The sequence below is a fragment of the Leucopleurus acutus genome, assembly GCF_964270905.1.
Source record: "Leucopleurus acutus genome assembly, chromosome: 11".
In the NCBI taxonomy this organism is placed as follows: domain Eukaryota; kingdom Metazoa; phylum Chordata; class Mammalia; order Artiodactyla; family Delphinidae; genus Leucopleurus; species Leucopleurus acutus.
The window spans coordinates 23,822,003-23,844,437 of NC_139152.1; the positions used below are offsets into that span (position 1 = coordinate 23,822,003).

Here is a 22,435-nt window from a genome sequence, read left to right on the forward strand (position 1 = left end):
AACCATATTCCATTTAGATGAGATTATCAGACATATATCTGTCCAGCTAAATGAGGCTTCACTATAAATAAAATAAAAATAGACGCGCATATAACACTATGAAAGATATGAAACACTTCATTAGAGAAAATTACATTTGTGATCTGCACTTTATAAAGTTGTCAACACTGATTTTACTGTGTTGTTAACTAACACTTTTCTCTATTGCTTGTGTGTAGAGTACCCTCATAATATTGCCTTAATATTGTGATGTAGTTGTAGGCTTTTTTACAGGATACATTTTTACTTCTAATCATTAGTGCCAATGCAATTCACAACTTTGTGTTCATGTTTGCTTTGCTTACATGGTGAGGCTCCAAAGTTTGTGTCCCATAGAGGCATGGATTTGTCATTCTTGTTTTGAAAGATTTGGAGTTGAGATTGATATGATGATAGTTTTAGTTTAAAACTTAATTGTTTTAGAAAGAGTTACCCAGTGTGATGAACGGATTGAAGAGCAAAGTGACTGAAAGTAAGTTCTGATAATTTTCCAGAAATAGTGATAGATATTTGAATCACAGGGATGGTCACCAGAGGAGAAAGGAAAGAGGAGTGAGGACACTAATACAGGACTGAATGACATACCTGGCTCTAGTGTAAAGTGTAAAAGGTAACATGTAGTTTCTGCATTCTGGATAGATTAGAGAATGATAATACTATTGACCGAAAATAACAGATTTAGAATAGAAAGTCTTTTGTGAAGAAGAAAGGAAGTTTATTTTAGCCATAGAATAATATATTTAGGGTATCTCATAATACAGTAATAATAATGATTGCAGTAGATGGATATGCTACAGATGAGGATGGTAGGAACAGCTAGGTTACACAGATTCGTTAGTTCGTGTTAAGAATTTTGACTGCATCCAAAAAATGATAAGGAGCCCTTGAAAAATTTTAAATAGATGAGTCTTTAGAAGAATCACTTGGGCAGTGGAGTGGAGGATGGAATAGAAAGGAGCAAACTGGAAGCAGAGAACTATTTTGAAGGCTGATACTATAAAGCAGATGAAAGATAAAGGTGCCTTAACTAGGATGAAAGTATTGGTGATTGAGTACATGCATTCTAGAAGTATTTAGGACATAGGATTTGGTGACTGATTGGGTGTGTGGAGTGAGAGAAGGAGGATGCAAGGATGACTCCAGGTTTTTGTCTTGGTCAACTGTGTTGTAGATGGCAGTACCAATCACTGGGTGAAGGAATCCTAGAGGAAGAGTTAATTTGAGGTTGATGGAAGAGATCTTGAGTTCAGTTTTGATTGTATTGAATTTGAAGTACCTGTTAGATGAAAGAGAAACTAGTCAATTGTCTGTTGGGTTTATGGATCTGAAGCTCAGGAGATGGATCTGAACTAGAGATTCCGTAACTTGTTTGTAAATGAATCTGAAGGAATGAATGAGGTAATCTAGAGAGTTTATTTGAAATGAGACAAAAAGAGGGGCTAGACTGGAGCACTTAGAACACTAACATTTAAAGGGTAGGTAGAAGACGAACCTGTAAGGGGGATTGGGAAGAAGCAGTCAGAGAAATAGGAAGAAAGAGGGAAGAAGTATGGTTGTTTTGCAAACCACGGATTGAGAGTGTTTTGAGAAGGAAAGCCTGGTCAAATGCTGTTAGTGTTCAAATAAGACAAGGAATTGAAAGTGTCTTTTTGCATTTAGTGAAAAGGAGGTAATTGGTTGCAGGCATGGGCTGTAAGAATAGAGCATCTATGATGTTGAGTTGTGAAAAGGAGAGGGCTGTGGTTGGAGAAGAATGTAGTTGAGGATGGTTTTGCTTTTGTTTTTGTTTTGTTTCATTTTTAAAGATGTAGGACACGGAACATGTTTCAGTGTTAATAGGAAGGAGCCAAATAGAAGGGGAAAGTTGAATATTTAATAAAGAGAGGGAATAGTTGAGAGAGCCAGGTCTCAGAGCACAGATGAGGAATTAGCCCTAAGTAGGTGGAGGGATTCCTTTTTTCTTGTGAGCAGAAGGAAGTGGAATAGTTGGGTATAACTGCTGGTAACTAAAGTTTTGGTAGAAAAAAGTTAAGGGCCTTCCCTTGAAATGCCTTTTGTTTTCTCTGTTTAGCAGGAGGCTTGGTCATGTGCTTTGATTAGTGAAAGGAATAGACAGGTTGGAAGTTTGAGGAGAGCGGAAAATCTTTGAAATAGCTTCGCAGAATGCGGGAAAGAGGCTCAATTAGAGAAAAAGTGGGTGTGGTAGGCTGCACTGTGGACCCAGTTGAAGATGGGAAACCTGCATTTTATAGTGAATCCTTTGATACTTCTCAGCAGAAGACAGGCAGTTGGATATTGTTGGTGGTTCTTTGTGGGAGCTGTTATCTCTTGCCTTGTAACCACTCCAGATTCTGAAGCTATTGAGACATAGAACCAAGAGTCATAGGAATCAGAAAAGTGGCTCTAGTCTTAAAAGTTTAATGTAAATGTGGCACGGACTGAGGCTGAAATGAGGTCTCCTACAAGTTCTCTCCTGAATTAAGCTTACCCGTAAGCTAAAAAACATGTCTCCATGCTAAGAAAATGAAGTTTTTCTCTGGTGAGCTTCTCTTATGGGAGCAGGACCAGAGGAAGATTATATTGTTTATGGGCACAAAGTTCCCAGTGAGGAACCCAAAGAACTTGTACTGTGCATGCATGCTGACCTCTCTACATTAACCTCACCTGTAGAGAACATATGGATGTCCTGCTCTCATCATTCTTCTTTTTTTCTTAGAGAGAAGTAAAGAAGGTAGAGAAAGGGACTATAGTATTTCTTTAGTCTTGTTTCCTTCTATCCAGAGAAGGCCTTTGTCCTCTTTTAAAATGTGAGAAGTGGTGATGTATGTACCCCTTAAGATTCATTGAGGGTTGAGATTTTGCCAGATAGAAGGAGTGTAATTCACAGAGTGAGAATTTTGAATTGACAGCAGGATAACCATATGAAAATATTTATTATTTGGTTGGGTATATATGACTGGCCCCAATGAGGTGGTTAATTCTGGAAAATTTGGGTAGAGCGTTAAGATTGAGAGTGAGATATGGTCAGAAGACTGCCAGCTGAGGGAAAGATTGCTGTTAAAGAGTTGGAGGAGGTAGAAGAATTAACCAGGTTGGAAAGCAGATTAAGCAATTGGACAATCTAAGTGCTTTTTTTCTCATCTGCTGGGACATGTAAATTTCCTGAATGAAGGTTGGCAAACACAAAGACTTAATTGATAGCACAGATGAAAATTACATAAAGGAAAATGTTTAGTTATTAGAATTAGTTCTGGTTGGGGTGTTTTCCTATCTCATCATTTATGAGTAGAATATTTTTCAGGTAGTGAATATACATCTCAGTTATTTTTTTTTAACTTGTGATTATATTTTGCCATTGGCAGTATTATTTATAGTATGGTAATAATTCTGCAATTCGGCTTCATATAGGAAGTTTCAAAATTATCATTAGGCACGATAATAATTGGATAAGAGAGTGGAGTGTGGCACTATAATTTCTTTTAAGATATAGACTCTCAGGCTCATGCCTTAATAAAGGTAGAGCTGTTTTAGTGCTCAAACTCCAATGTATTTTTCTTGGAGAAATAAGAGGAAAAGGGAAGTTACGGAGGAACTATTAGTAACTCATTTGCTTTTATTGAGTCATTTATTCCAAAAGCATTGATTCAAAAATATTTTTTGAGCTCCTAATATGTGCTAGGAGCTACATAGTTCAAGGTCGTAGGGAGTAAAAAGAAAGGTTAAGAAATGGTCCTTACATTACCTTGGAAGAGCTAGGGAAATTCAGGTAAACAAATAATTTCCTTGAACAGATAAGCTTGAAATTCTGATTTTATATGATTAGACTTTTCCTTTTAGTTCAATCTTAATGGCTGTTCATTTTTAACCTTAACTAAGGGTATGTGTGTGTCTGTCTGTGTTTATATGTATTTCCTTTGTTATGTTTCCTCTTACCAATTTATATTTGCTTCGGACTGTCTGAAAAAAAAATCACCTGTCTTGCTTCTAGGAAACATGGCATGAAATAGTCTCAAATGGAAAAATATTGTGATTATGCGGATGTTGGTTAGCCAGTAGTTTTCCAGATGGGATAGAGATTGAATTAAATGCTGAATGGACAGTGTTAACTAGTAAGGCACTTCGGGCTGATTGAATAATCTGGATAATCTTTGGAGATTGTATTTTCTGAAGTCAGTTACCTAAATTGTCTGTTTGGTGTTTTTTGCATTTTGTTTTGAGCAACTTTGGTGTCTAAGGTACACTTTTACGTTTTGTATAAATACTTATAATATGGGAACATGTTACAAAGGAGACTAACATGATACATTTTCATTTATTCACTGATTAAATGCTAATTTAAAACATTTAAGCCTTCTTTTATAGTTTGTTCTGAAAAAAAAAACTTACCTTGAGTTTTCTTTTTCAGAGTAGTATTTTGATGGAAAGAATGGGTAGTTGATTCATTGTGCCATGATGTTTTATGCTATCATTAAAAAAATTCAGTTATGCGTGACCACAGTTTAAAGTTGTAAAAGGCTTGTTATGACCCACAGCCATCTCCTAATGCCCTCTATTCTTTTCCAGCCTCTCCATTTCTTGCTTTCTAGAAGCAAGATGTTCAGCATATATAGCTGATTCTTTTAGTGTTTACCAGTGAATCACAAAATAACATGTTTATTATTGCTACTTCTCGATTTTTAAATTTCATATCCATTGTCTTTCCATTATGGAAGATGAGGCTTTAACTGTCTTTTAACAGCCCTGCTGCCTCATACCACATCCTTCATCTTCTTTCTCTTACCTTCCCAATATGGTTATAATTTTGGCGCAGTTAGTTATTCATTGTTTACATTATTATGACCATGTCAGTACTATTCACAGCTGAAAAATATAGTATATAATGTTTACTTTTCCTGTCCAACACATTATTTTCTCACTGTTTTCTTTTGGTTAATTTTCTAATTACTAATTCAAGCCTAAATTTTCCCCCAGTTTTTTAATATTTCTTATGACGGTAAAACAGAGACAGTCTATTAATTTCATTTCCTTGAATACATCTCCCAGGAGCTTTCCGCTCTGCTCCAATTTAGACTGGTTGCTCTCTCTTCTTGTTACATAGATGTCTTGGGAACTCACTTCATTTTTCTGGGAGAATTCCCTTTGCCTTTCACTTTAGTTGGATTTCCTTTTTCCTAATCCTATGTCTTTCTCATGTCTTATTCCCTTGGTTTACTCCATAGAGTGCTTGGGAATTTTTTTTTTTTTTTTTTGAGACTTTGCTGGTGTGAATATGCCTTATGCCTCCCTCAACTTGATTATTTGTTGGTTTGGCTGATTATAAAGTTCTGTGCTATAGAATTTCCCTCACAATTTTAGAAGCATTTCTTCATTGTTTTTTGCCTTCCAGTGATGCTCTTAAGTCTAATGCCATTACATATATTCTTTATCCTTTGTATAAAACCTATTTTATCTCTTTAGAAGCTTGTAGGATCTTCTCTTTTTCTCTACTGTGACTTAGTGTGGGTTTTTACTTCTATTTTCTTAGATACATGAGGAACCATTAAATCTGCAAATTGTATACTTTAGTTTTAGAAAATTTCTTTTATTATTATTTTGTTGATGATTTCTTATCTTTTGTTTTCTCTGTTCTGTCTTTCTAGAGTTCCTAATAATTAAATATTACATATTCTAGACTGGATCTTGTAATTTTCTTATATATTTACTCTGATTTTCCATTTCTTTTTCTTTTATACTCTTCTTTTTAAAGGAGATTTTCTCAGCTCTATTACCCAACCTGAAGTTTTTCATTTCTATAATCATTTTTATTTTCAAGACCTTGGTCTTGTTTTACACCCTCCCCCCCAAAAAAAAATTAAAGCTTCTTGTTCTTATTTCATGAATGCTCTGTCTTCTGTTCTCAACTCTCTGAAGGTATTAGTTATAGTTTTTATTTTTTAGAAAAATTTCCCTCCTATGTAGTCTTTGTTTATTCCATTTTTTGGTCTCTATTTTTCATATTAGATACTTTCTTCATATCTTTGATTGTCCTTGGCAGTCTGCTCATATGTTAAGAGTTAGATACTGATAATAAAGTAGCATACACTTACATAATGATTAAAGTGTATCAGACATTGTTCTAAGTGCTTCATCTATTTTAACTTATTTAACCCTCATAATGACTTTAGGAATTGGTTACCACATTGTTATTATTCCTATCTGACAGATGAGGAAACTGAGTCATAAAATGTTAAATAACTTGCACAATGTAACACAGTAGGTAAGTGGCAGAGCTAGGATTTGAATCCAGGCAGCCTGACTCCATAGTCCCTTCTTTTAACCATTATACTTTGTCTCTTATTGAAATAAGGAGCAAATTGGAAATTCTGTGTGTGTGGGTAGCGTTTGTCAAAGTAGTGTTACCTGAGTGAACTGTTTCTTTGTGGAACTTCTGATGAGGTTCTTTTTCATGGGTTGATTAGATTCACCAGAGAAGAATCTTCTAATTTGCTGTTCAGAGGTTGAAGCCTGGCAAGTGGCAGTTTGGTTGCCGAGTGGTGAAAGAAGACTGAGGAATGCGTCTGAAAATTTAATACAACTTTGACTTAGTCACCTGTCTCTGGTCTTCCAATCCAGAGATTTCTTGGTTTTACCCTGTCCAAGGAATAAACCTTCAGTTTTCTTCTGTGATGAGGCATTGTAAGTTGCCCAGTTGTGCAGATTCTGGGAGGGGATGGTGGAATATATCGGACTGTGACTCTTATTTTGAGTCTCATCTTTACCCAACTTTCGGTGTTGACCATTCTTGAGCCTTTTGTGGTTTCTGTGATGTAAACGTGATTGATTCTCATTTTCCCCACTGGTAGTGTAAGGTTCATCTTCCTTGTATTTGCTTTCAGTTTTTTTTTTTTTTTTTTTTTTTGCAGTTTTTTTCATTTTCCCTACTCTTTGACCCTGTGTTTATGTGAAAGCAAACAGTCAAATCTTTGCTTGCTATCTTTTAGGAAAAGATTTTGGGAAAAGACTTGAATAAGATGGGTGTTCTTAATGTGCCATTTAAAATTCTCTAAGTCTCTTGAAATAAATCTCAGATGTCTCCTTTTACCTGAAGCATTTCATGGTGCTCCAACTAGACATTTCACCTTCTGAAAATCTTTTTCTCCCCCCTTGGATTTTTTTTCTTCTTTCGTTAAGACCCTTTTATATTTCATGTTATATTTGCATGCTTTTCTTGCACACTGCCCTCCCTTCCACACCAGGACGTAACTCTTTGAGGACCTTGAGTGATCTCTTCTATAGAGTTGCTTAATAAAAATGTTACATTAAGTGTTGTGTATATGTTTTTCTTGTGAAATATCAGCAATATATTGAATACTGAGGATAGTTAAGGAGGGAATTAATATAATAGTGCAACAGAAGAGATTAAATTCAGATGTAAAGAAGCCTGAGAATTGTTAAACCTAGATATTATGAAATCTTTCAACATAACAAAGTATACATCTTGCCCCCTGCCATGACACAAAAGAATGAACTGCATGAACTGTCAATTTTTTGACCAGGCTCATGATTCTATAACTTAGATGACAGATATATTTGGCATTGCTATGTTATATTTGCAGTTTAATGGGCTAACGTTAAATGCTAGAAATCTTCTAAAAGGTTTACAAATGCACGGTAGGCAAAACAGTGTTCTCAATGTATTGGACTAGCTAAATCCATAAAGAAGCCCACATTTGTAATATTTCCTTTTAAAAACTAATTTTTAGTTTTTGTAAAATTGATTTTTACAAATCAGTGTTGTTAATTTTGCTTCCTCCTGCTCTTTAAAATGTTCAGAAGGAAACAGAAACTATTTCAGAATTTGAAACTAAATTATTCAGAGAAAGGTTATTGCTTTAAAATAATAATGTTTATTTCTCTAGTACTGTATTTTAAGAAACTCATTACACATTTGTCTTTTAAAATATATTAATATTTCTTTGAAAATAAAGTACAGGAAGACTAATCTGCATTTTAATGTGTAATAGTTGCTGGGGTATGGAAAGCATCCGTGGTCACTAATATGTTCTTTTGTAGAGCTAAATCAGTACTTAGGAAACTGATGGTATTTGGTTCATTACCACAGGCAAACAAGCTGAAATGATTGTTAGGCATGGGTATTTGTTTTTGTTTTCAAATTTTCTGGCACCTTACAAATAACTTATTGGGATATGACTTACGAAAACACATAGAAGCATTACTCTAAAAATTCCAATATTTTGAAACCATGTTATTTGGGTACAGTGTTTGTAGATGCTAAAAATATCTTTTAATTGTCTCCTGAGATTCGTGGGACACATGTGGAAAACACAAACTTGGTGTTTATAGTTTGACTCGGTTAATTCTCAGTATCCATATCACTCTTCTTTCATAATGCCTTCATGAAAAATGTAATCACATACAGATTTCTATTCGCTTGCAACACAGAATTAATGTGAATTCCATTTCATACTAACCACCATCAAAAGTTTCTGAAAGTCTGGTTTATATTTTTTAAGTGTATGTGGATGAGTTGCTTAGCTTTGATTTTTGGAGAAGTACATCTTTTAAAAATTTTTCAACAGATTGTTAAATTGTGGGTAATGGTGACAATACTGGTGTCATATTCTGATTAATTTAATGTAGTCCCTTTTTATAATGTGTTTCTGTCTACATATTCCTTATAGTGTCATTACCTACTGAGTTTCTGTGAAAATAAATTTTCTGTGCCTATTAAAACAAAGCAATCCTTGAGATTGTTTTTTACTGTTTATTTTTCTTTGACTATCTTTGAGTTTTATTTTTGAAGGCATTAGTATTAATTTTAGTGACAAGGCAAAGCATGGCTGTAGATAACTACTGCTTTATAACTCAAAGCAAAATGCCTTAGAAAATACCTTTAGAATTAGAGCTTAGCATATGATTTAATTTGCTTAGCTGTTCTTTTTTTTTTTTTAGAAGTAGGAGAAGATTGTTTTTCTGTAATCAAGTCCGTTTAGTATTACTGGGTCAAGAAAACTATAATTAATATTTGAATATATTCACTTTTGAAAGAAAAGGAAACCAGTTATTGAACAGAGTATCACTTCACAATTTATTGTGAATTTATTTTTTGTTTTACTATATATCACCTATTACTCATTTTACCTTTCCAGGTTTTTTAGTTCTTTCACTGTTTGTTAGATAAAAGCGTCTCCTTCTTATTCTTTCTTTCTTTCTTTTTTCTTTTTTTTTTCCAAAGCCCATGCACTCATGGTTTTATTCTTTTATTTTTATGATGTGCATTAGGACAAAATAAAGCATGTATTATCCCACTGCTTGTCTCTCTTACATACTTTAAGGGTAAAGAAGAGAGGTATTCTGGATATTCGCTTGTGTTTTTCTCTTTCCCTGGTCTCCATGAATACATGACTTGATTTATCTTGATCAGCCTAGTAACTTGCTCCACATTTTTCCAAAAGTGCAAAGCAGTTTCAGCTAAAAATACACATATCAAAATGCTCCAGAAGTTGTGGCCACAGCTCAAAAATGCTGATCAATTTTGAAAATCTAAATCAACCTCGGCCATGAAACCGAGGGAAGAACCTTTGTGGTGTGGGACAGATTTCCAAAAATTCACCACAGTCCTGTTCTTAACTGGAGTTTGTGCTGATGTTGCCAGACAACTGAGGAATAGATGCAAAAAGCAGGAAGCATTATTGAATTGAGCCCTAGTGCCAATTTGGGAAAAGCAAATTAAAATGTAAAAGAATATTTTTCCACTCCTGGCGTCTCAACATAAAATGGCAAAATACATGGTTGCTGAAAAAGTCACAGAAATTGTTAATTTTGCCAGCATGGCTAATTTTGCCAAAAAACCTCAGTCTTTTTGTGTTAAAAATACATATGCATATAGTTAAAATATATTTTTTAACCCAAATGAAATAGTTTTAATTTATAAATAAAAAAATCAAAATGTATATATACCTTTAAGTGAGAGAAGTGTTTTGACATAAATGACTCTGTGTGTGGGCTTGTTTCAATGTCTTCTGTTTTTCAGGTGCACTTAAAGAATGGATGATGATGATTTTGGTGGTTTTGAGGTATGTGCTGTTATTCACCTTATTTTGCTTATGTAATTGTTTTAACTTTGTGGGATTATAATACAGTATACTAAATGTATTATTTATCATTGGTGTTCATGATCCTTTCTTGATCGTTTTGAATATAATTCTGGAATAAAAAAATGAAATCAAGAAAAATTAAAATATATTCCCTCTGAAAGTTAAAACTGATTTATTGTTATTGAACACTTGGGCATGACCATAGGAATGGTTTAAATTGAGGTAGTTAAGTACTACTAGTGGAAGCAGTAAAGAAGAGGTTTGAGAAATTGCAGATGATTTTGCTGGGATACATGTCTTTTAGGAAATACTTGTGAGAGGAGGGATGAATATTGAAGATCTGTCACACATTTTCATGCTTACACCTGTAATGAGTTGATTTAGTATATTAAGTACACGGTCTTTTGGTGGTTTATAGAGCTAATTGTTTGCACTGTTGGATTATTCTCTTAGGTTTTAGTTGGATGCTTTGTAAGGAAATTGTTAGCTGAAGAAGCAGTCTTTTCCTTAATCCTTTTCAGTGTGTGTTCGTTTTATTGAAATATTTTGTAACCCAGTTATTTTTATGGAGCCAGTATAGTCTTGCAGGAAAATCTCTGGATTAGGAGTCAGGATGCCTGAGCTCAAGTCCTGGAACTACCATCAAGTGAGCTCTGTGATTTTTGCCTTTTTCTTTTTCTTTAAGAAAGACCTTTACCTAGTTTGGAACTTGGTGAAAAGGAGATTGTTACAGATAGGGACTGTAATTAATGACGTTAATAGGAGTAATAAGATATTAAGTATATATCCAGTGCTCTGAATGTCATGAAAGAATAGTGTGAGTTTAGGTTAGGATCATTTTCTCTTCTGTTGATCTTTAATAGCTGTTAGTATGGAGATATTTAGAATATGAACTTACCTGTTTTCTTCACTTCATCTAACACTGTTTTTTGTTTAGCACATTTGTATATTTCCTGTATTTGCTTTAGTATTTTGGGATTTGTTGGGTGACTGAATCTTATTTATGTTACTGAATCTTATTATGTTACTTGATTTATTATATCAGAGAAAAAAGAGTAGATAATGTTCCTTAGAGTAACAGTTATACTTCAACGTGTATTCAACGGATCTGTTCCTTTTAATATTATATAGGTACAAAGTTAACCAGCCATTCCAATTTAATTACGGTTGTTAGGGTTCTTTCTTTCTGTATACTGTTATAGAAATATGGAAGGTCTCTATCCTTGGGTATATAAACCATGTTAATTTGTCATAGTTTGTGGAGAGTAGCTACTGTATTCTACGTCACTTAGCTCCTGTGGCAGATTGTCCCAATTGACTTCTCCTTGGCTGACAACTCAATGCAGAATCCAAGTTGAAATTCTGGCTCTTTTTTTCAATGATAATTTTGCTGTGACCTGAACACTTAAGAGAGAGAGAACTCTGCACTGTTACCCACAAACTCAACATTCAGTAATTGACTGCCTCATAGTTTTAAAACTGTTTAATAGGAGGCTTTAATTTAAATGTCAGCTTTAGGAATTCTCTAAATGTTGAATGCTAGTAAGTTCAGCTGGTAGCTTATTCAAGGATATGGATGAATCCTGTTTCTTTAGGTTGATCTCTTTTTGGTCTTGTGATAATTAATGAAAAAGATTTAGTCTCTAGACTTTTGAAGAAAAATGGTGTATTTTTCTTATTTACATAGGTAAACGCTGTGGTAGTTAGTTTAGAATACTTAGATATAAAGTTCACAAATGAAAATGTGATTAAGGATATATGAAATTAAATTTCATTGGCAGGAGGTGTATTTGAGAAAGGAAGGAAGAGTTTTACTCAAAGATATAGAGCACAAACACTGGGGGTAGTCTCTAGTAGTGGGGGGTGGTAGCAGTGAAGACTGAAAAGCAATTGAGTATTCAGAGGAAATTTGAAAATGTGTGGGGTATTACAGAGAATTACATTTGCAGAATTGGGAGGCTTGATTGCGTAAATAGCATTTATACTTTTCAGATTTTCTAAAATAATTTTGCATTTGTTTTGTAGGCTGCAGAGATTTTTGATGGTGGAAATGGTGAAACCCAAACTACATCTCCTGCCATTCCTTGGGCTGCTTTTCCTACAGGTACTACTATAGAGTAACTAGGAATATTTTTTTCTTATTCAGCATTTTTAGCTTTCTTTTGAAAGCCCCTTTCCTACCTTTTCACTTTGCGTTCTTTGATCTGAAAAATGGAATGCCCCAAATTTAACATAGTTTTTTCCATAACAAATTATGGATTGAGTAAAAAATTCTGCAATGGTGGCTTGAGGCATGATTCCAAAAAAGATATCATGAACAGTAAATAAAATTAAAGTACAATTGACATTTCCAAATTTGTCTTTGTTTTAGTAAGGTGAGGTGCCAACTAATTTTTTTAGAGTGTCCATTTCATTAATTAAAGACTCCTTAATATTCTAAAAATATTATAAAAATGATTTGTCATCCCCAACAGTATTTAAATTTAGAAGTTTTTCTACAGGAAAATCATTCAAAAGTATTAAGAATTAAGCCATCCAGGAAATTAAATACAAAAATAAATTCCATTATTGCGAGGTATTTTATGGAAGACCTAATGTTCAGTATTAATATAATTCTGTCTAAATAATCCTTTGCATTTTCTTTTTGTTCTGCTCAATCATTGTGAAGTCAGGAGTCGAAGATGAAAATACCATTCTTCAACAGCTCTGCCTCATCTTAGATTATTAGAGTTATTCATTCTACAAATATTTTTCCAACACTTATTATGCATGAGACACTGTGGGGACATGTCCTTTACTTCAAGGGCAGGCACATACATATTTGTAATATGAAGCAGATTTGTGATTTGGGAAGAATGATGATTTTGTCATCCATTCGTTTAGCAAATGTTACTTCATGCCTGGTGTGAGTCAAGTACTGTCCTTGAAGCTGCGTATATATCATTGATCTGGGCTTTGAAGGATGCGTATAATTTCAATAGGCAGAGATTGGAATGGGGAAAGATTCTGAAGGGAGAAAAATGCTTGGAATAAAGGTGTAGATGTGGGAAAGAAGATGGCACCATTAGGATGCTCATTCTTGTTTGAAGGCTTTGTATGTGTTGTTTCCTTTGCCAAGAATTGCTCACCTTGCTTCCCACTGCCACTCTCTTCCACTCCCTTATCATATAAACTCGTGTTTGTCTTATGTGTCGTTTCTTACTTTAATGTTTCTTTTTCTGGGAAACCTTCCCAGAGAGCCTTCTCACATCTATGTGCACCTATTTTCTGGCTTTCATGTTAGACTAAGTTTTGTAAGGTACCATGTCTGTTTTTCCGATTGTTATGTCTTAAATGCTGAACATAGTGCCTGGCTTGTAGTTGGCCCTCAGTAAATTTTGTAGAAAGAATAAAGAAAAACGAATGAATACATGAATGAGTGAATAAGTATCTGAATAAATGACTAGGGTGACAATGGGAGTGGATAGGAAGACTTGAGATAGTGATATTTATGTGATGGTTTAGGATTTTCAGTGTGCTATTATATTTTGTTTATTGTAGGTAGGGCAACTACATTATTCCTGTCATACAGATGATGAAATGACAGTTTATAAAAAGTTTTGGAGTTTGATACAGATTACTGTGTTTAGGAGTGAAATTTATACTTTCATGTTCTATCATGAAATAAAAATGAAATACTTTCATGTTTATTTTCAGTAACTTTGTTTTTTGAAAAAAGCATCAACAGGACTATCTGACTGACTGGCTGTGAGGGTGAAGGAGGAATCAAAATTGATTTTTAAGGTTACGAGCCTCGGTTCTGGAAGGATGGTATTACCATGAACAGAAACAGAGAATTTAAAGGAGTTGGTTTGGGGCAGTATGAGGCCTTAATGAATTTGTCTTAGACATGACTATTTAAAGTACCTAGAGTTCAGAGAAAGGTGGGCTGGAGTTCTCCGTTTGGGAGTTTTTCCATTGATATGACAGTTGAAGTTGTAGGAGATCACTGGGGGAAACAACATGTAGAGAGAATAGCCTTAAGTAGAGGAATTTGGATGTCCATAGTTAGAGAACAGGAGGAAGAAAAAGAGACCAGAGACTCGAGAGATAAGGAGAGTAGGGGCTAGTGCAACACAGACATAAGGAGTAGAACATTTCAAAGAAGGCATGGTCGCTGATGTCAAAGGCTGTAGGGAGGTCAGTGAGATTTGAGACTGAGAAAAACCCACAGACAGTCCTAAATGTCATTGAAGGAAATGGTTTCAGCAGAGTAGAAGTTGAAGCCAGATTGGACTTCTTTACTTTGCATGAAAGCAGGAGGAGTGTTTGTTTTCCTATAGTTATTGTGGCAATGTATTAAAGTATTGTATATTGTGAGCAACTTATTATTATATGTCACATCTCTATATATCTGTATATTTGTACGTCAAGTCCTCAAAGCCTAATGAACTAGAATTAAAGAATAACCCCTCTAGTGTGTACACACACACACACACACACACACACACACACACACACACATACACATTGTCTCTCCCTCACTGAAAAAATCAGACCTGAAGAAAGTACTCTTTTTGGATTTCCTCAGTGAGTTGCAGAAGTGAAGGAAAACAAATCTGGCCAAGAGCTGAAGTTAGTGCCATGTTAGGTGATTGCTCAACGAAAGCAATCTTTCTCCTTTGTTGAATATAGTTTGTCTTCCTCTGGCTGCTGGATTCTGTCTCTGATTCAGGTATTTTGAAATTGTTTAGATAAGAGTGATGTGCACAAGCTGATTAGCGTAACAATTTAATCATTTCCGCACTAAATCCAGAAAAGATAGGAACTCTTTAAGAGATCTAAAGCAGATTCTTTCCAGTTTAAGAAGACTAGTATTCTCCTTTTGTCTGTTTTGCTACCTATACTCTAGCTGTCTGTAATCTATATGAAAAATATTTTTAAGAGATGACTATTAGCCAAATTTTACCACAGCATAAAATCCAAGAAGATTATTCAGAAACATTTGGTTTAAATTTTTAAAGTGCTTTGGGGAGAATAGAAATGTTCATTCTTGGGGTTAGGATACAAGATTGTGTTAAGTACGGAGTGTAGTGGCTTAGTGTGCCTAGTGATTATCCTGCTTTAGGGCTGGTGGTTAGTTGGAGGATGATTTCATAATAGCAACTGGGATAATTTGTCTCTCAGAATGTCTGTTTTCAGCCTTCAATACTGTTAATGAATTGAGATACCTTGGGACGTGCATTTTTCTGTAATATTAGCATCATTTATGTAGTGGGAACTTTTAAAATACCAGATTATATTCAATGCTGATAATGAAATTAAAAAAATTGCCAGTCAGAATAAGTGAAACACTCAGGTTGGTTCTTTACACAAATTATTATCTCTAGGCCCCTCCCTCATCAGAGGTGTGACATCTAACTTATGATATGTGTCTCTACACTTCCTTTATCAAAGGAGTTGGAGAATGTAAGTGATGAATGAATACGAAATTATGAATCTCCTTTTTTCCTCTTGCCTTTACTCTCAATAAAAGTGTGATGATTATTATTTCATTTCAGTGAAAACTACTCAATGAGAAGAATTACCTCAGTCATTTTCCTCCCTATTTCATAGCCTTACCCTCTAGCTTGTCTCCATGGCTATTGTTTGAACCCTGTGAGCCAAACTGTGATCTACATTGTTTCTAGATGATGTCTGTTCCTATCTGCTTGCCATTGCTTCTGGTTGTCACACCTTCCCTCAACTCCTGTCTGCTTAATTGAGTCTTATTTTTTCCTTTAAGAAAAAACATAGTGTTTTCACTGTTTGTTCCATATCTCATAATTGCTCCTCCTTTTGAGCTACTGTATCATTTTTTTTCTGCACCATTTGCTTGGCACTTAGCTTATGACAATTTGTATTTGTTTAGAATTGTGGTAAAATACGTATAACATAAAATTTACCATATTAATTAGTTTTTTATTAATTTTTTTATTGGAGTATAGTTTATTTACAATGTTATATTAGTTTCTGCTGTACAGCAAAGTGAGTCAGTTACACATATCCACATATCCACTCCTTTTTAGATTCTTTTCCCATATAGGTCATTACACAGTATTGAATAGAGTTCTCTGTGCTATACTGTAGGTCCTTATTAGTTATCTATTTTATATATGATAGAGTATTTTATATATAGTATATAAATATATGTATTATATGTATTTTATATATAGTCAATCCCAAACTCCCATATATCCCGCCCCCCCACCATATTAATCAGTTTTAAGTGTACAATTCAGTATTTTTAATTATATTCACATTGTTGTGCAACTAATCTCTAGAACTTTTTCATTTGTAAAACTGAAACTCTGTAGCCATTAAACAATAACTATCCAATTCCCCCTCCCCTCAGTCCCTGGCAACTATCATTCTACTTTCTACCTCTATGAATTTGACTACTCTGGATAGCGCATATAAATAGAATCATCCAGTATTTTTCTTTTTGTGATTGGTTTATTTTACTTAGCATGATATTCTCAAGGTTCATCCATGTTGTAGCATGTGTCAGAATTTCCTGCCTTTCCTAGCCTGAATAATATTGTATGTACAGACCACATTTTCTTTATCTGTTCATTCGTCCGTGGACACTTGGGTTGCTTCCTTTGGCCATTGTAAATAATGCTGCTATGAACATTGGTGTACTAATTTGTATTTTTAAAGATATGATTTTATCAGTATGACTTCCATCTCTGAATGTCTACTTTAGTCTAAGCCTTGGAGGGCAGAGACCATGTTTTAAACATTTTTTTAATCAAAAGTACCTAAGTATAGCATTGTGCCTTGCTAATCAGTAATTGTTTCTTGATAATTAATAGAGCAGATTTACTTTCAAGTAACTCTTTTTGCTTATTTTAATTCTTTGAGGGTATTTAAATAGTTTTTTAATCACAAGTTAGAGGAAGGCAAACTTAAGCTTTCTTTAAAAATTATAGTAATCTTGGAAATCTTAGATAATTATTCAAAGATGGCTAAGAAGCTGTTTCCTATTGGGCTCAGTTAACTTTCCTGGTCATTCCCAATTCAGACAAATAACCTGGGGATAATGGTTAGTAAGAGTAGTCACAGATTCTCAGAAAGAGAGAACAGCTATTTTGCTATTTTTTTCTAATTTTTTCCCTGGTCCTACAGTGTGTAGGCAGATAACAGTAGAGGACAGCAGAAGTTAGACTAAGTTTTAGTTCAAAATATTAGGAGTCTAGAAGCAGCAATAATAGTATCCAGTTCTTTTACCTCCTTTTTAAAATATTATTCTTCTAAACATTTTTCCCAAAGAAAAATCATTCCAGATTTTTCATAGCATGAGATATCAGGAAGTTTTTGAATTTGCTTCTTATAGAACTATGTTTTTTAGAAAAAAATTTTTTTTTGGCTAAGAAATCTCTTGTTTTTTCAAAATCATTCTCAAACAATTAACTATCTTTTGTAAATTTTTGTAAGACTGGTAATACTCTGCCTTTTAGGAAACTAACTTTTCGAAATGAATGTCTATCTTCTGATACACACATGTTTATATACATACAAATGCAAATGTGTATATATATATATATATATATCAGAATGTAGACATAAATAGATAGATAGATATTCTCATTTCTTCCTTTTTCTCCACTTTTACCTTCCAGTGCAAGTTATCTTTCCTACCGTACCCTTTTGAAGGAAGGACTCTATCTTTACTTGACCTTACAAGTTCTAAGAACATTAGACTGTTAGTCTTAGTTTGGCTTTAGTACATTTTTGATTATGTTTTCTGATTGCAGCAGACTCAAAGTTTCAGAATCCATGATATTTATTTAAATTAATTATTTGCTTGTTTGTTCATTCACTAATTCACTCATTTATCACATGTTTGAAAATATACTGTGTATCAGACACTAAGTGCCATGTGCTGTGGACCAACTTATGCTACTTTTGTGATACTGTATGAAATGTGTCATCTCAAATGACAAGGTGTCTCCTGAAATGTAATGTTAATACTAGCAAGTGCTTTTATCAATAACTTTAGTTTCAAATCTGTGATAGAGGTTGCATGAAAAGTATATTAGGTCAGAAAGTGTTGTCATGTTGCCATTGTGTACAGTGTGGGTGGTGCTGTTTTAGAGGCAAATGACTGTTCACTTTTTACTTTAAACTGTATAAATATAAATTGCCTAGAAGGCGAGGTGGGAGGCAAAACCTTGAATATTGTCCTTTCCAATATGTTTCTAAGTTCCTTGCAGCACTACACAGACCACATTAGACTGCATTGACCATCAAAGGGAAAAACAAGTGGTCCAGATAGATACTTTAATCCAAATTAGCTCCTTCAAAACAGCTTATATAGAGGGCAAACTAAACTGTCTTTTCACAAGCCGACCCTTTAGAAGGAATAATGGGAACTGGACCAGCAGATGTTGAACCAAATAACTTAGATGTGGTTCACTTTGCATCTGGAGCTATTTGCATACAAAGCCAACAGGAAAGTTCAAACATTTTTCTCAAGACATTGGCAGAGAGAAACCTGGAAGACAGATGCCTTTTTGATTTCATGGTTCAGTTTTTCCATTCTCCATTCTCCTGGCCAGGAAAACCTAGGACAACAAACCGGCCATTTTGTTAATATCCCATTACTCTCCTTGCTAACCCTGTTTTTCCAGTAGAATCTGTTACACATCTATAAGAGCTCAGAACCTGAGTCCACACATTTTTGTTTGAGAAAAAATTGTGATTTTTTTTTTCTGGATTAATCTGTGGTTTGCACATAGGGGTAGTAAACCTTAACTGAATTCATTGGTCTGATCTATATTTGAGGTAAAATTTGAAGGTGACTTACTCCATATTCACATACTGTATTATAATAGGCAGTATAGGTAATGTTTGAAAACTTTTGTCGCTTCTACTTTGTATCCACATTGGACATTTTTTGCCAGGACATAAACTGGATTTCCATTGTAGTCTAATAATTTTGTAATATTGTCACACTGGGTATTTGAATGGAAGATTGCCAGATAGCTGCTTTTGCTACTTCTTGTATTTTTTTCTTACCTCCCAGATTTTTAACTCACCTTTATTTTTTCTGGAGCCAGTTTTTATAAATGATGACTAAGATGGTAACTTCTATAAAGCTGTGAGTTATGGCTGTACATGTAAGTATCAGTCCTTATGTGGGTTTTCAGTAATTTATGACAATTTCTGTCTTCATTAATGCATATAATAGGAAATATGTTAGTGATATTTATTATGACTTTGAAGATTAGGTTTGTAATGTGGTTTACAGTCAAATATCTCTGGCTATGGAATGAGGAGTTCTGCTTTTCGCCTTCAACTAACTGTGTAACTTCTCTGAAATTCAATTATTTAATCTGTAAATTGAAGGGCTAGACGATATCTAAGCGTTCTTCCAGATTTTGAGTTCCAAGTTTATTTGTAAAATTTTTTCTGATTACAATGTCTGTAATATGAGTAGCTTCCACTAGGTGAATCATGGTACCTCATTTTAACTGCATGGTCAAACTGACACAGTACTAATCTAATAAATTACATTTAGTCTAAAAACATAGCTGTAAACATAGAACACAAATGTTACTGTGAAGAACTGTAGTACTGAAGAGAAACTTGGTCCTTTTCTATGTATTTTAATTATTATCAGTTACTGTTTAAACTCATTTTTTTCTGGTGTTTTATGGTACAGTCTTTATCTCTTTTATCTGATTCTGAACTTGCTTATTAAAAAGACAATGGTTTGATTTTTAGAATATTATAGAATACAGGTACAACTTTTTAAAATAGAGCTTTGTAGAGATTTTTGCACATTATTAAAAACGATGAAGTCTTGGCCATGAATCTTTTTTCTATAAGATGAAGGTAGTGCTCTGATTCTTGATGATCACAGTGCTGAGTTAGCCAACACCACCACCACCACCAAAACTTAGGCTCTGTCTTGCTCAGTAACAGTGTAAGTCATTGTCAAATGTTCTTATAACAATATATAAATTTCTGTATAGCTGCCCTTCTGAATTATGCTTCTTTGGCCTCAGAAAATATACTTTTTATTGTTTCTGACAGCCAGGCAGACATACTCACATGTAGTACAAAAGGCATGAAAGAAAAGGGAAATAATATTAAAGGTATACAGTGAACATTTCTCTTTTATCCTAGTCCGCTAGTCCCATTCCCCTAGTCCACTAGTCCTACTCCCCTGATAAAACTTGTTTTCATTTTCTTTTGTAACCCTCCAGATTTCTTCCAGGCATATAAAAATGTGAATGTATCCTCCTCTTCTTTTTACACAAATCATAGTATACTGTATATACATGCTAACGCCTCTTGCTTTTCCCCCACCCTAGTAGATGTTGCTACAGGAGTACTTCTAGATCTTCCAGATTCATTTTACTGGTTGCATAGCACTCTTTTGCATGGATGTATCATTATTCATGTAACTAGTTATTTTACTCCCGGTTTTTTGCTGTTACAAGTAACCCTACAGGGAATATTTTTGTATGTATTTTCCGTGAAGCTATTTTAATTTAGATGATAATAGTTAGTATATTGTTCCTGTGACTTAATGGAAAGATCAGTTAAAATTAACAAATAGTTCATTTATTAATTTTACTAAAATGAGCACAGGACAAACATGTTCTCTAACTCTAAATAATGTCATATTTTATATTTATATGGTCACACATAAGACAATGTTGGTGACATTGAAGGTGATGATAATTTTATGAGTATGTTGAAAATAAAATCTTTAGCTGACTATGAGCAAATCAGCATGGTAGGTTGAAATACTCTTTAGTTGTCATATTGTATTTTTTTAATGTGTCAAATAATGTTTATTGGAACATTGTTTATAATAGCCTAAACTAGAAACAACCCAAATGTCAATCAAAAGTAGAAAGTTTAATATTTTGGGGTATATTTATATAATAGAATACCATACACCTGGAAAATTAACAAACTACCACTGCACATAAAAACACGAAGGAATCTCATGAACATATATACTGTTCTCACAATATCTTTAAAGGATCAGTAAGAGGTCTCAGTTGACAAACTGTTCAGTAATTCAGGTCCTAGTGCTAAAATCTGATGTCTGGAGTGTCAGCATCCCTTTGGAGTCATGGAATTCTTGTTCTTCACGAGGATGAGGGCTCCGTGTTTTGGTCAGCGAGCTAGGCTTAAGACCAGTTCATAGCGAGCCCCGTGCCTGAATCTGCCAGAGGGCAGAAGTCATCATCACCCTGTTTGTTCACTCAGGATGGCATGGGGTAAAGAGTGGGCAGTAGACTTCAGATCAGGGAACTGTGGATGAATGGTGCAGTATGTGACTAGGAAAAATTTCTGACTTAAATTCTCTGAATGGAGGTCAGAGGCAAAGGCCAGACCTGAAGCTAACAGAGCTGCCTATGTCCCTCTCCCCCTTTACAGCTTTACCTCTGAGATTCTTGTTTTAGACTCCTAGGCCTAGCTCTAGCTGGAAAAAGTAAAATCTTCTACTGTGGGAATTCTCAAATGGCCAAACTGAGGATTCAGGGGCCCATGGGAACATGACACTGACAGGACAATAGGACCAGCATAACCAGAGGTTCTGCCAGATGTGCCCTGCTGTACACTTGGCTCGATGTCTCTGGACTGTTGTCTCTCATGAACACTATTGCTAATATGCGTACTTGGTGCTCACTCAGGTTGAGTGTTCGAGCACTTCTTCCTTCTTTTTGAAGTTTGGGTGTTTGATGTTCTGGAATAGAGTCTCCAACTCTCTGTGCTGTTCTGTTCTGTAGACGTTGAGTTTCTGGTCCTTCCTCTTTAGGGAGTACCATGATTTCCTGAGATTTTTGAAACTTCTGTTCCTTCTCTGTTGCTGTTCCCTCCTTGTGGTTTTCTGATCCACAACCCACCCATCAGCAAATACTGTAGGTTCTAAGTTTAATTAAACTTGGAGATCTTGTCACTTCTCTCTGCTTCCCTAGTTACTACTCCAGTCAAAGCCACTATCATGTCTTTTCTAAATGACTTCATTTAGAAGCTCAGAGTGGGAGTTTTTTCCCACTCTGAGCTCTCTTAGCCCCTTTCTTTAAGTGGCACCCAGAGGGCTGGGCTACAGTGAATACTTAGTAAATGTTGGCTATTTGTGGAATTTGAGTTTAAAGTTTAGAAGTGTTTGGGATTTTTTCATTCTTGTGGATTCCTGAATATCAAAGTATAAAACATTATTTGACTATAATTTTAGAGATTGTAATTTTGACCTGTTATTATAATGTTTCCCTGAATATTTGTATTATTCTCTACATTGAGAACTAAAG

The 22,435-nt window shown here is 34.5% G+C and overlaps 1 protein-coding gene across 5 annotated transcripts in view; it reads left to right on the plus strand.

Moving 5' to 3' along the window:
* CCDC91 (coiled-coil domain containing 91) overlaps positions 1 to 22,435 on the plus strand; it is a 401,591-nt gene that overhangs the window by 83,007 nt on the left and 296,149 nt on the right. For all 5 annotated transcript variants that reach the window (XM_082851111.1, XM_082851110.1, XM_082851107.1 and 2 more), the window contains exons 2-3: positions 10,073 to 10,115; positions 12,162 to 12,240. In XM_082851111.1, coding sequence (XP_082707237.1) covers positions 10,086 to 10,115; positions 12,162 to 12,240 — 109 coding nt within the window. In that variant the 5' untranslated portion in view covers positions 10,073 to 10,085. The remainder of the gene's footprint in view (positions 1 to 10,072; positions 10,116 to 12,161; positions 12,241 to 22,435) is intronic.